This window comes from Panthera tigris, chromosome C1 (genome assembly GCF_018350195.1).
Source record: "Panthera tigris isolate Pti1 chromosome C1, P.tigris_Pti1_mat1.1, whole genome shotgun sequence".
NCBI lineage: Eukaryota > Metazoa > Chordata > Mammalia > Carnivora > Felidae > Panthera > Panthera tigris.
Window position 1 is genome coordinate 146709099 of NC_056667.1, and position 14612 is coordinate 146723710.

The following is a 14612-nucleotide window of genomic DNA, read 5'->3' on the forward strand; positions in this document are numbered from 1 at the left end:
AGGCACCTTGAGATACCATGATAGCCCTTCGGGTCAGATGACCTATCTTTAGATATATGCAACAATAGCTAGTGGGCAACTGAAGTGTTGGTTACATATGTGTATACATTTGTCAAAATTCATCAAGGTGTACACTTAAGAGTTGTGCACTTTATTATAGGTGAGGTATGTACACTTTAGTATATGTGAGTTATATCTCAATAAAGATAAAAGAACAGTTAACTGTATAAAGAGCTATTAACAAAAATAAAAAGAGAAAACCCAACTACACTGAAATGAAATTTCTCATCTAGCAGGTTAACAAAACCTCAGATGTTTCACAAAACACTCTGTGAGGCCATAGGGAAACATGCTTTTTCCTATGTTGCTAGTGGAAATGCAAAATGATGCAGCCCCCCACAGAAGGGAATCTGGAGGTGGGGCAAAATTTCTTATGGGTTTGCCCTTTGACCTAGACCTAACCTTATTCATAGAAATCAATCTGAGAACTATATTGGTAAAACTATGTAAGAAGATAAATGAACAAAACTAGTCACTGAAGCACTATTTGTGATAGAAAAAGAATGTAGCACAAAAACTCCATCAATAAGTGTTCTTGCCAAAATAAATTGAACCGGAATCTGATCAAGTTTCCAGATATAACCACCAGTTTACTGGAAATACAAGAGACAGAAACACATGTTAAATGACACCACCAGGATATAATCAGCAAAATCCAGACTGTAAGAAATACAATTTCTTCAAAAAATAAATTACAAAAACACAGGAGGATAGAGGAGGATATCTAAAAAATAAAAATCAATTATAATATATGGATCTTACTTAGATGCTGATTTAAACAAACTTTAAGAAAAAAATTGAAGACAATCAGGGAAATTTAACACTGGATATTTGAAATTAAGAAATTATTAATATTTTAATGATAATGGTATTTTAGGGTTTGGGGTGGTGTTTTGTAGCCCTAATCTTTTAGAGATACATACTGAAATAATTGTGGTTAAATGTTATGATGCCTGAGATTTGTTTCAAAATAACCTGGCACAGGGGAAAGTTATGGTAGGGAGTATAGAGAAAACAATAGGCAAGAGTTGATTATAATTGAAGCTAGATAAATTACATAGAGATAATGATATCATTCACTCTAATTTTGCATATGATCACAATTTCTCATAATGTTCTTTTAAAAATTTAGTAGATAGATACTTAGTTGAACACGAAGAAATATCCATTCTTGCTAAGCAAAGCAATTCCAATAAAAATAATAATAAAGATCCCTTTTATACTTACCTAAACTAGAAATGAATAGTTAACATACAGTGTACCTAAAATTGGTCTCTGTTTCCAGGCCAACTCTACTATTTGGCTTCAGACTCGATCTCAGCCTGTGAAAGCTAGATCACTCAACGTCCATATCAGTGTCTTATCTGGCAGCCCAAAATTTGTGCATGATCAACGACAGGGATTTTATAGGGACTATCACATCTGATCAGTATAATACCAGTAACAGAAACCAGGCAGGTCTTCTGAATTTACTGTTAATTAACAATAATTATTACAAGAAATTATTGTTGGGGTGCCTGGGTGGCTCAGTCAGTTAAGCGTCCATGGTTCATGAATTTGAGCCCTGTGTCGGGCTCTGTGCTGACAGCTCAGAGCCTGGAGCCTGCTTCAGATTCTGTGTCTCCCTCTCTCTCTACCTTTCCCCTGCTCCTGCTCTGTCTCTCTCTCTCTCTCTCTCTCTCTCTCTCAAAAATAAACAAACATTAAAAAATTAAAAAAAAGAAATTGTTAATTTATTTTCAAATATAACTAAGTATTCTAGATATAACTTGAAGCAAAACTTCCTTATGTGCTCTAAATGTTAACATTCTATCATTCAATTTAAGTATGTTTACATTTAATATTGCCAGAGTATAGTGCTGTAATAATTAACAATGATTGTTAAAGCTGCTAATCTCATGTGCAAGGAAAAAACACATTTAATTAGTAAAAGAAGTAGGAAATAAACTGATATTTAATACAAATATTGAGAGAATGTGTTAACTATGTAACATTAGGAAGAAGTATTCTTCTTGAGCCAATGCACATTTTACAAAAATGTAAATACCAATACAACAAAGAATAATAGAGATGACATTATTATCACAATCCTAGTTGGTGTAGACTGGTTGGTATATATCTTAGCATTCAAAACATTAAACAAAATAAACTTTAAGAATTATTTTTCATTTCCAGTTATATAATTCCATTTAAGCCACAAGTCTTTTAAAGAAAAGTCCTATTTGGAAATTGTTCACATTTTAGAAGAGTCCATTAAAAGCAAAATGTCAACTTGCTATCTTCTAAATTAAATGAAAAGGTAAGACCAAAAATCATGTAAAACAACATTCCCAATACATCTTTCTTAATCCAGCTATACTAAAAAATAAAAACCATAAAAGGAAAGAAGAAAGTATTCGAAAATGATGAGGTATCTAGGACACATTTTGTTCTCACTAACTGGAATTCAAAACAACAGATATTATAAAAATGCCTTAACAGGACAATTCCTCATCATTATGAATCTATGGAAACTAAAAATTGAAGCAAAAAGCTTATCAAAATGATTGCTACACACTGTGAACCACTTTCACTAGTTGAAGACAAGGGATTTTTTGAGATTTGCCAAGTAATAAATCCCAGGTACAGTTATTCCTAGAAAATATGTAACTAAAAAGCTTCTTCCTGAATTACATTCTACAAACAACAAGGTTATTGATGTTATTTAAAATGTCAGTTGAAAGTGATCATTTGTTTAATCTCACAAATATGTAGCACAGTAACCAGAGAAGCAATCTAGCAGCTGACAGGGCTGAGAAATTACTGCCCTTGAACTTAATATCAAAACTTGAAAACCACATTAAAAATTAAAATTTTAAAATATGTTTATTCTTTGATAGTGATTCTATCATCAAAGAGAAATTCACTTTGAACAAACACTGATTTTGACATTCAACCATTCCACATTCAGCCAGAAAAAAAATTGGTAAATGATGGATAGATGCATAGAAGCATGGATTGGTGGACAAGTAGATACATAGATAATATTTAAAATGTATGTGTATCTATATGAATATATATGTACATATTCCAGTACTGATAAGAGTGTAGAGAAGTGTCTGTGGTGGTATCTTTATTAGAACAATACCTTGGGAAAGAACTTTTTTAAAAATAAAATTCATAGTTTTTAGCCCAAACATGCCAATCATGGGAATTTATCCTATGGGGGTAGAGGATTCTAAAATGTGAAAGGTGTCTCTGCATGAAGATGTGTAATTACCAAAGCATGATTTCCAATATCATAAAACTGGATACAATCCCAATATCCAAAAATCAGGATAAGGCATGCATCTTTTTCTATTTGAAGTACTCACCACTCTTGTTTTTACTTCATTTTTATTGACCTTGAAATCCCATTTCCAATGTCATTGCCTCAAAAAAAGCCTTCCCACTCAACTAGGATCAAGTCCTATTAGTACACACCAGACAGCATGTTTTTATTATTTGATAAACACTGGCTTTCCTCCTCCTCCTCTCCTGCACACAGTACATTCCATGAGGGTAGGGATGTATTTTGCTCATTATTGTATCGTTGAGCCACATAATAAATATTTATTTACTGGAGTAATTAAATATTATAAAGATTATGTGGCAAAGTGTTAGGGGGAAAGTATACAGGATTTCATGTTTATGTTTATCATGGGAGAAAATAAAAAGTGTATGTATATGTTTATGTCTCTATACATGTATGTAGTGTATATGTGATATAAATACAATGGATCAGAATATAAGTCAGAAATATGAAATAGTTCTATTAGGATGATAGTTATATAAGTGATTTTGCCATAAAATTTCTTTCACTGTCCTGATAACATCAATAATATCAAATTATTTTAAAGTTATATCTGAACTGAACAAATAATGTCGTATTTGAGAGGTTCCCTTACTTGAGGGGATAAAGCTCATGGATATATGGTAATTTCTTTAGAATAGGTATGAAATGTGTTTTGGAATCATAACATTTGCCCAAAAGATATTGGGCACCTGGGTGGTTCAGTCCGTTGAGCGTCCAACTTCAGCTCAAGTCATGATCTCATGGTTCGTGGGTTTGACCCCATGTCGGGCTCTAATCTGACAGCTCAGAGTCTGGAACCTATTTTAGATTCTGAGTCTCCCTCTCTCTCTGCCCCTCCCCCGCCCATGCTCTGTCTCTGTCTCTGTCTCTCTCTCTCAAAAATAAATAATAAAAATATTTTTAAAACATCTTAAAAAAAGGTATTAACCATGAACTGACTAAAATTTAAATAAAAACTGAAAAAAAAGAAAAAGAAAAAGGTATTAACCATAAAAAGCCATCGAAAACTAATAAAACACAAAAATATTAAATGAAAATAAAAACTTGTAAATTACTTAATATGTTACTTTGCCAAATCAGATTTTTAAAAAATAATTAAAAATGCAACCAAGCAATGAAAATGTTGTTTATAATGTACTTTATTATTTGCACAAGAGGGAAATATACTGCATGAGTAATCCTAAACCATACATGGTCCTAAAATACCGTGCACAATCACTTGCACCTAAACCCCTTTCAAATCTAGTCCAGGTTCACCTTTCCTGAGATCAGGGCATAAAAGGAAATTGTAGGAAAGAGAGGCACCTGAGGGCATATTTGTATGATGTTGCAGAAAGAGCCTTAAATGATAATCCATGGCTGTCCCTTATTTGCAATTTTTATTGTTTAGAGCAAGTTAGAAATTGTTGAAAGCTAAAAGTAGAGGGGCAGCTGGGTAGCTGAGTGGGTTAAGCAACCAACTCTTGATTTCAGCTCAGGTCATGATCTCATGGTCTGTTAGATCGAGCTCTGCATTGGGCTCATAGCTGGGAGTCCGCTTGGGATTCTCTCTCTCCCTCTCTGTCTCTGCCCCTCTCCCATGTGCACATGCATGCTCTCTCTCTCTCTCTCAAAATAAATAAACTTTTAAAAAATAAATAAATAAACTTTTTATAAATAAACAAATAAAAGTAAAGTTGAATTCATATCTCAGGGTTGTTATGAACATTACATGAGGAATGCATGTAAGCTATATAACACGTTGTCCAAGAGCATTCAATAAATGATAGTTGCTATTCACTACTAGTAATAGTTGGAAGATTCTAAAAACTATTCAGAATGTTATTTATTTTCACATTTACATTATAAATATGACTTTACTTCCTGGAAATTCAATTTTCCAAAACTAGAAAACACACATACACACATGCATAACTTCTAACTAACCTTTAGCTCTGTAGAGGCAGAAGCTAATTTTTTTGCTTCAGTCAATGCATGCAATTGTTGATAGTCTACTGGTTTATACTTGGTACTTCTCATTCCATTTTTCAAATGGAACATCAGATTGTCTGTTTTTCATCAAAAAAAGAAAATGACAAAGAAATAGTATATTATTGGAAGTCTAAATATAGTTATGGTAACATGTTGGTCTTATTTTTAATTATTTTTAAGCAAAAACAAGAATAAATATTACAACACTCATATTATACTTGAACCTCTATCTCTAGAAAATTTAAAAATATCACCAGTGTATTTCTTGCATAAAATTACTTTTAAAAGAACATAAAGGGAATATTTCCATTTAAGTAAATATATTGAGAATTTTAGAAAATTATAATGCCAAGATACAAAGTATGACCATTCTTTTTATTTAAAAAGTTTTAGGCGTCAGGGCACCTGGGTGGCTCAGTAGGTTAAGCATCTGTCTGATTTTGGCTCAGGTCATGATCTCACGGTTCATGAGTTCAAGCCCCGCGTCAGGCTCTATGCTGACAGCTCAGATCCTGGAGCCTGCTTTGGATTCTGTGTCTCCCTTTCTCTCTGCCCCTAACCCACTCACACTCTGTCTCTGTCTCTCTCAAAAATAAACATTAAAAAAAATGAAAAAATTTTAGGCATCAATGGTGAATATTTAAGTTTCATCTTATGAATGAAATTAAGTAGATTTTTTAAGTCATAGCTGCATTTCTAACAGAAAAATTGAAATAATTTCAATTAAATTTGAAAAAAATTGAAAACAAAACCTAAAATTTTAATGGGCCAAACAGGAATAAAATGATATAAAATGACCAAGCAGCCAATCTCCATCCAAATACATAAAGTGTCCTAGTTTAGTATGATATTAACTGTTTTGATAAAGTAAAACATAGGTAGGAGGCATTCATAGGCCAAGTAGCATAAAGCATAATAATCTGAGTAATCCAAACAAAAAAAAATGCACTTTTGCCTCAATTATATGAATCAGTAAACTGTGTAATGTAAAGTAATTGAGATTAATTAATTATATCATGAATCTCATGACTTTAAGTAGGCTTCAAGTGATTTAAGGACAAGCACAGTAAAAGAAAGTATGGTTATCCTCATCACTATTGGAAAAGATTAAAGCATGCATTGCAAGGAACTGGAGAAACCTTTAATATGACCAAATAATGAGCTTTCCATTAAAATTTTGAAAATCAACATTCCAACTTTACATCATGCATCATCCACCATAAATCATAAAACAGATATGGAAGTAGAAAATAATACCTGGGCTATCATTTTTCTGAATCATCATGAATGGCTGGTCTCTTTTATTCATGTCCTCCATATCTGTCAAATAAAAAAAGACAGCTAAATTTCAGTGTTATTTTCCAAATGTTTTTAAAGATGGGTTAATCATACTGTTTTTTAAAACAAGGCCCAGGACTGGGTGCCAGAACTCTTTGTATTTAACTAAAATTTACTTCTCCACCCTCGAGAAGCTTCCTTCCATTAGTTTTTTTCCCTCTATGCTTTTCCTGTTCTTGATCTCTCCTTTGAACCTCCAACATTTTAATCCCTTTCTCTTGGATTGCCTTAGTGACTGATATTTTGTGATTTAAAAATTGTGTAAGCTTTATCCTGAGTTCCTAGGAAAAAGAAGCTACATAAATTAAAGAATAAAGCAGTTAGCCAAATGACTCACTAGTAACATTAAACAAATCAGCATTTGTAGCAGACACTAGGATGTGCCGTCTATTTCTAGAAAGCACTTGATTCCCAGCTGTCACTTCCTTCAGGGTTAGACTCAGTTTCAGAGAGCTACCTCGTCCAAAGGTATACCATTGCTGGGGCAGCCTATACCCAATGACTGAGCAAGGCAGAACTATAAAGCCCCACCAGTTTGGGCCCAGTGTGGGTCACCCTGATGGGCAATATTTGATCCAGAGCTTCTGGCAGGGTTGACCCAGACTTTATCGGACCTACATTGAAACTGACTTTTTCATCTGCCCAATCCTGCTGCTGCTTCTTCCTTTCACAGGTTTGGATGCCTAATGAATACACAGCACCCTAAGCTCTGCCTCAGTGTCTCCTTCCTGAGAACCCAACCTGCAATAGCACTGAACTGAACTGACATCTTTTTTAGGGCACCTCTGGGGCTACAGACTAGTAAAGTGGTTCTTAAGTAACAGTATCCATTTTTCACAAATTTTGTTCCATATCCACTAGGTTGAACTACTCACATCTAGTAGCTTTTGCAAAACTAACCTTGCTAAATGGAAGAGAAAGTAGTACACATACATGACTTTGGAAACTGCCAAGTTCCCAAGAATCATGGTGATTGCCCACTAGCTTTTGGAATATAGGGATGAACTCCAGTGTATAATAACTTCTACAAGGAATCCTTGTTTCAAGCCCTCAGTAACATTGACAATCCTCTCTATAGTCTGGTTTCTACTGACACCTACAACTTATGTTAGGATTCTTCTTTTTGGGGGGAAGATATTGCACATCCAATCTATCAACCTGTACTGCCTCAAGCCACCATCACCACCCGCCTGATGGCAGCAGCAGTTCCACTTTGTACCCTTATAGTCCATTCTTCAAACAGCAGCCTGAGCAACCCCTTTAAAAACTCTAGTCTGACCCTGCTGAGTCCCTTCAATGGCTTCCCATTTACTCTTTAAAATAGTGCCCAAACTTCTTCAAGAGGCTTATAAGGCCCTCCAAGACCTGTCCTTGGTCATCTCCCCATTCTCACCTCATCCACACATTCCAACCACACTGGTCTTTCTATTTCTCAAACATACCACGTTTATTTTGCCTCAAGGTCTTCCCACTTGCTGTCCTCTCTACCTTACAGACATTTTTTTTCCTCTTTTTACCTGGTTGGTTCCTACTCAGCCTTCAGCTACACCAACATGTTGTTCTTCCTCAGAGAGACTTAACCAGACTTCTCCATCTAACTAAGGGAGGATGCCTTGTTTCTCTCTCATCCCATTCCTTCCTTTCCATAATAATTTGTATCAGTCTTCACATCTGCATGTTTCCTGATTCAATATCTGTCCTCCTCCACAAACTTGTGGCCTGTGTGCATCTTACTTCTGATTGTATTCCTGGTATCTAGCACAGGTAGTAAATGCTCAATAAATATCATTTGAGAAAAACAATGAAAGGTAGCTGGCAGTAGCTCCATGTCTTCTAGCCCCCCAGAAGGGCTGCGATAATAATTCCTTAGTTCATACTATACCCTCTTTCTTCCAACAAAAAACTTTCATTTTTTATAAGTCTGCCTTAATAGCATAGCCTACAGGAAGAAATGGCACATTTACATGCCCTCAGAGGCCATCGAGTCAATGAGAGAGTGAAAATCATAGGGACTGCAGAAAACATGGAAAACTAAAAAGCATTCCATGCCCAAAGATAATCAAGTACATCTTTTTTTTCCTTTTTTCTTAACAAAGGTACTGCACAAATAAAGTGAGTGTCCAAAACAAATGGATGCTGCACTTAGCAACCTGTCTGTGAGCTCTGCCTACTGCATCTCACCTCTGGTTTTCATCTCAATCTCCCACCCGTCTGAGCTGACTATCCCCATCTTGGAGAGACCTCGCCAATTCTTTAATTGATTCACTTTAGGTTTTCCTCAGTGGGGAGTCCAGCCCCCTCAGATTTACGACTCATTTGTCTTGGGATTTAGATTGCAGGATCGAGGCTGTGAATCAAAGTGGGGTTTTGCAGACTCCCTTTAGGTTACTTTGATCTAACATTGATTAATTTGTTCCTCCTGATGTTCAGAGAAAAGTCATGAAGTCCAAACATTTCTCACCATTTCTACATGGTTCAAATATTAATTATGACCATAAGAAACTTATAATATATTCTGGGGGCACCTGGGTGGCTTGGTCGGCTAAGCGTCCGACTTCGGCTCAGGTCATGATCTCACAGTTTGTGGGTTTGAGCCCCGCATTGGGCTCTGTGCTAACAGCTCAAAGCCTGGAGCCTGCTTCGGATTCTGTGTCTCCCTCTCTCTCTCTGCCCCTCCCCCACTCATGCTGTCTCTCTCTGTCTCAAAAGTAAATAAACATTTAAAAAAAATTTTTTTTAAAGAATACATTCTGGAAATCAAAATTGCAAAAAAAAAAAAAATACTACTCTGCCTTCATGAACTTGAAATCTAGTTTGGTTGCAACTGTACAGAAGATGAATCCAAAACACTTCTTGACCTACATTCTTTAATATTTATATATAAATCATATTTACTTACTACTTACCTTTCAGGGATGTTGAGGACCTCTAAACTAAATAATTATTAAAGTGAGATAATATAAAACTGATTTAGTTATAGTGTTTTTTATATCAGTGGATTAAATAAACATTCAGATTCAGAATCTGAAAGGTTTGCATAAAATTTAGCTCGTCCAACTTCTCATTTTAGCATGAGATGGTTGGCAGCCCAGAAAAATGACCAAAATCACAGAGAACTTCAAGTCCTAAATCATACTCATAACACAAAAATCTCTGAAAATGAAGGTTTATTTCATAATCACTATTGTGGCCAAATCCAATCTGAGCTGAAATCATTTGGCGGCAAATTTGACCCAGACTGAAGTTTATTCTATTTAATGTGGACATTCATGCATTTGTGCAAAAGTGTCAGTATGTTTCTGTATGGGGTGCTACCCAGATACCATCGGTCTTAAGGAATATAGGGCAGATGCTCTATATCACAGCTCTAAAAATCTGAAAAATTGACACTACATCTGGCACCACAGACTTCAGATAAGGGATTATGAAGCTGTACTAAAACAAGCAGCCTCTGATTCCCAAACAAGCATATGTCATCTAGGCCATTTCAACTTTATGCTTACTAGTGAAATTCAAAGTGGCTACTTCAGCTGGCCATTGAGATGCTTTTGGCTGAGTAATGGCCACTCGAACAGAATTTTCCATGTTACATAATTTTAAAGCTTTCACAGTTTTAGAAATTATTTCATGTTCACATTACGTGACATTTTAGAAATTGCTTATGAGTATTATCAAAATGTTAAACATTTTACAGCTATTCAATTACTGAAAATATTTTCCAGTAATATGTTTCTATGAGAAGATTCTTAGAGTGTAGGAAGAACGTTTTGATATATAATGTAATGATAGCTTTGCGGTAGCTACAGGATTGAATCAAGATTTTAATATAAAGTTAATTTTTACAGACTTGATAGAGAATCTAAACTCAAAAAAAAAAAAATCCATGACCTCAACTAGTCTCTATGGGGTAGGTAAGCTTCTCTAGAGATGAGAAAAAAATAGCAAAGAGATCATTTATATAACAAGGTAATCTTTTTACAGTGTGAAAATTTGTATTCCTCTCTTTGCTGAGAAAATCTCTTTTAATACACTAAGGAAGAAAATGTCAGTTGTACTTAGGCTTAAAATTGTACAATGCATGGATAATTTGTGAACTCTAAACTGTCTAACTGTATAGATATGTAGATTAGCCAATCATCCTGTGAGGGTAAGTTTTCAAAATTGATAGGGCTTCTGCCAGGCCAAACAGTGTGAGGACAACACCAACGTGGAAAAATATCTTGGATGTAGCATCAAATTATAACCTTTTTCATATGAAAGATCTCATGACATTTCAAACGTTAATTCAAATACTTTGGCCTAAATTTAAGCAATATTTTTCTAGCATGCAGAATTCCCTTTTAAATTCTAAGCAGAATGGTGCATATTACTTCCATTATGAAACATTTTATATTGTAGTTAGCATCAAATAAAAATATTGTCCTGGAAAAACTAATGGAACCAAGAGCGAATCCATGAAGGTTAATAAAAATATTTAAATAAAGTGTTCAGTTACATAATAAATATCTCATATTCAATTCAAACATAATGGAAAAGCTCAGACTCAAAAGAGCAACTACAACTAAACGAATAAAAACAAAATCCCTAGGAAGAAACTGTACAAGAAGTGTGTAGCACTCATACCCTAAAAACACCCACAAAGGCTTATTAAAGGAAATAAAATTTAAATAGAGAAAAATAATTCTAATTTTGTGTACCAAATATTTAATAGTGGCAATTTGGGAATAGCAGGATTATAGTTGATTTTGGTTTCCTCTTTTTGTTTGAGCAGAATCTAGAAAATATTTTTTACACGAAGAAGAAATATACATTTTAAAAAATACTGAGCAGGGGCAATAGTTATTTCACTATATATGAGGGGAAAAGATACCACAATTTCTATATTTTACCAGTCAAAAAAGAAACTGGATTTTATGACATCAAGAATCCTTTAAGATGTGAACTTGTATATATGAGTATAATTTTCCATACTAATACTGAATTGACTTATTTCTCACTAGTCTTTCTATTAAAAAATAGGATATGTTAAGTACATTTGTAGAATTTTATAGAACTTGAAAATGTTAGCATTAAAATACTCACAAGGTTATTTTTTAATGCTGTATGAGGAATAAATATATTAAACTCTTCTTTCAATTATTAAAGTACTGGTTGGGGCATCTGGATGATTCAGTCAGTTAAGGGCCCAACTCTTGATTTGGACTCAGGTCATGATCAGAACTTCGTGAGATAAAGGCCCACATCAGACTCAGTGCTGACAGCTAAGAGCCTGGAGCCTGCTTTGGATTCTCTCTTTCTCTCTCTCTCTTTCTCTCTCTCTCTCTCTCTCTCCCCCCACCCTGCTGTCTCTTACTTTCTCAAAAATAAATAAACATTTAAAAAAACCCAAATGCAATCATGATACATATATAGTTCTCCCCCATCCATGCTCTCTCTCTGTCTCAAAAATAAATAAACGTTAAGAAAAAAAAAATTTTTTTTAATATTTTACCCTTATACTGCAAAAAAAAAATCCATAATCAGACAAAGGAAATCTACAAAATATCTGCCTTTTTCATAATTCATATAAATTTGCTTTTGAAGCAGATTCTACATACAATCAACCTTTCTGTTTATCCCTATTTTTATGTCTATAATATCTCAAAGAGGAGAGTCTAAATCAACCTCAGTAATGAAAATGATTAAAATAAAAATCTACTTATCCCATATGCTTTTCAATAAAAGACTGGGGAGCAGAGTAAAGTAGAAAGAACACAATTAATTGAAGCAAGGAACCTAGAAGTTTCTGAAGGACTTTAGAGTTCTACAGAGAGTGGAAGTAACTTCAGGGGAGCCTCTCACGCTTTTATTCCTGCTACATCCTCAAAGCTGTTTTAATCATTTCAAAAGCACAGGAGAAATTGCATATGTACCTAGTTTAAAACAGTACATAGTAAAAACAAAGGGTGGGGGATGAGGAAAATTTCCAGACATTGAGGAAATAAGGGAATAGATAAATTCACAAAGCTCACATTTATAGCCTCAGAAATTCTGACCTGAAGCCATAACAACAGTTTCAAGCTTTGGGGAAATTAGGTAATTATTTATTTATTCACATTTATTTATTTGTTTATTTATTTTAGAGAGAGAGAGAGTGCACATGCATGAGCAGGGGAGAGGAGCAGAGGGAGGGAGAGAGAGAAAATCTAAACAGGCTTCATGCTAAACACAGAGCCCAATGTGGGGCTTGATCCTAAGACCCTGGGATCATGACCTGAGCTGAAATCAAGAGTCAGACGTCCAACCGACTGAGCCACCCAGGTATCCCTACATTATTTGTGAAGAAACACTATTTTGTCCCCAGTTTTTTCCATACGGGTGCAACCCATCAAAGAAGAGTATTAAAAGTGATCCTCTGTTGTGAAAAGATTCACCACTTGCCCTTCTTGACTTGCCACTTTGGACATGCTTAAACTGGAGACTTTGTCAACCTTCTTCTGATACAAATTGGGAATCCAGTTCCTCATCCTATATATCTGGACTTGAAGTTAGAAGCTTATCTGCTTCCCCCCATACCTTTTACCCTTAACGTTTCTGTCAATAGAGGAGTATCATATAATTCACCACCTCCAAATCTTGTGTCAATTTTTGCGGTAGCATTTTATCCATTCTCCTGGCCCTAGCTACCATCACACAAGTGCCTGAATGTGTGATGCCTCAAAACCTCCAATATTTCTGATCTACCAAATGTTTTCTTTTGGCTTTCCAGACAAGGTTCAAATTCTGTATAGCTGACAATGACCTTTTAAATCTAGCTCTTCTCTATTAGCCTCTTCCTTACCCATTACCCTATATGCACACTACACTTCAGCATTCTCAAATTATTTGAAGATCCCTGAATACACAATGCTGTGGTAGACAGAACAATGACCTCCCCCAAAATGTCCTCATCCTAATCCTCAGCACCTTTTAATATGATATGATATGTGGCTAAGGAGAAATAAGGTTGCAGCTAATCAGTTAACTTTAGCTATAGAGATTACCCAGGTGGGCCCAATGTAATCACAAGTGTCCTGCAAAGAGGAAGGCAGGAGTGTCATAGTCGGAGGAGGAGATGTGAGGTGAAAAGCAGAGGTCAGAGAGAAGATGGTTTTGAAGATGCTACTCTTCTAGCTTTGAAGATGGGGGAGTGGGGCCAGACTCAAGGAATGCAGGCAACTCTTAGAAGCTGGAAAAGGCAAGGAAATGGATTCTTCTGTAGAGCCTCCAGAAGGCATGCAGCCCTACTGAAACCTTGATTTTAACCCAGTGAGACCTATTATGCACCTATGACCTCCAGAATTATAACATAATAAATATGTGTTGTTTAAGCCACTAAATTAGTAGTGATTTGTTATTTAGCAATAGGAAATTGACGGTGCTCTTTCACATCTCCTTACCTTTGCGCATGCTGTTACCTATGCTTGGAGTGCCTTTCTCCACCCCTGCCTCTCTGGCCAATGCCTACATATGTTTCAGTCTCATTTTAAGCATCTAACTGGAGCTTCTCAATACAGGTAGAGATTATTTATCTCTTCTCTTGTGCTACTATTGTACTTTTGTATATCCCAGCTGATGCAGTTATTCATTTATTCAATGTTTATTGAATATCTATTAAAGACTAGACTAAGGGATATAGAGTTACTCAGGCTCTGCAGAGAGACCTGCCCGAGGCATCTTCTCTGAAGTAGCCCCTTTCACCCTCAATCACTCTTTATATCCACAATCTAATTATTTCCCTTCATAGCACTTAACTATGTGGCATTATACTATGTATTCATTTATTTATTTGCTTATTGTTCACTTCTACAACTAGGATGTATGCTCTATAAAAGCAAGGCCTTTAGCTGATCATCTCTATTTTTCCAGAGGGCCTAAAATAGTGTAGGTC

General features: G+C 35.2%; 1 protein-coding gene across 1 annotated transcript in view; it reads right to left on the minus strand.

Moving 5' to 3' along the window:
- The window catches only part of CCDC148 (coiled-coil domain containing 148), a 253617-nt gene that overhangs the window by 179360 nt on the left and 59645 nt on the right, over nucleotides 1-14612 (minus strand). The window contains exons 2-3 of the mRNA XM_042994492.1: nucleotides 6623-6685; nucleotides 5321-5442 (exon numbers count right to left, since the gene is read on the minus strand). Coding sequence (XP_042850426.1) covers nucleotides 5321-5442; nucleotides 6623-6683 — 183 coding nt within the window. The 5' untranslated portion in view covers nucleotides 6684-6685. The remainder of the gene's footprint in view (nucleotides 1-5320; nucleotides 5443-6622; nucleotides 6686-14612) is intronic.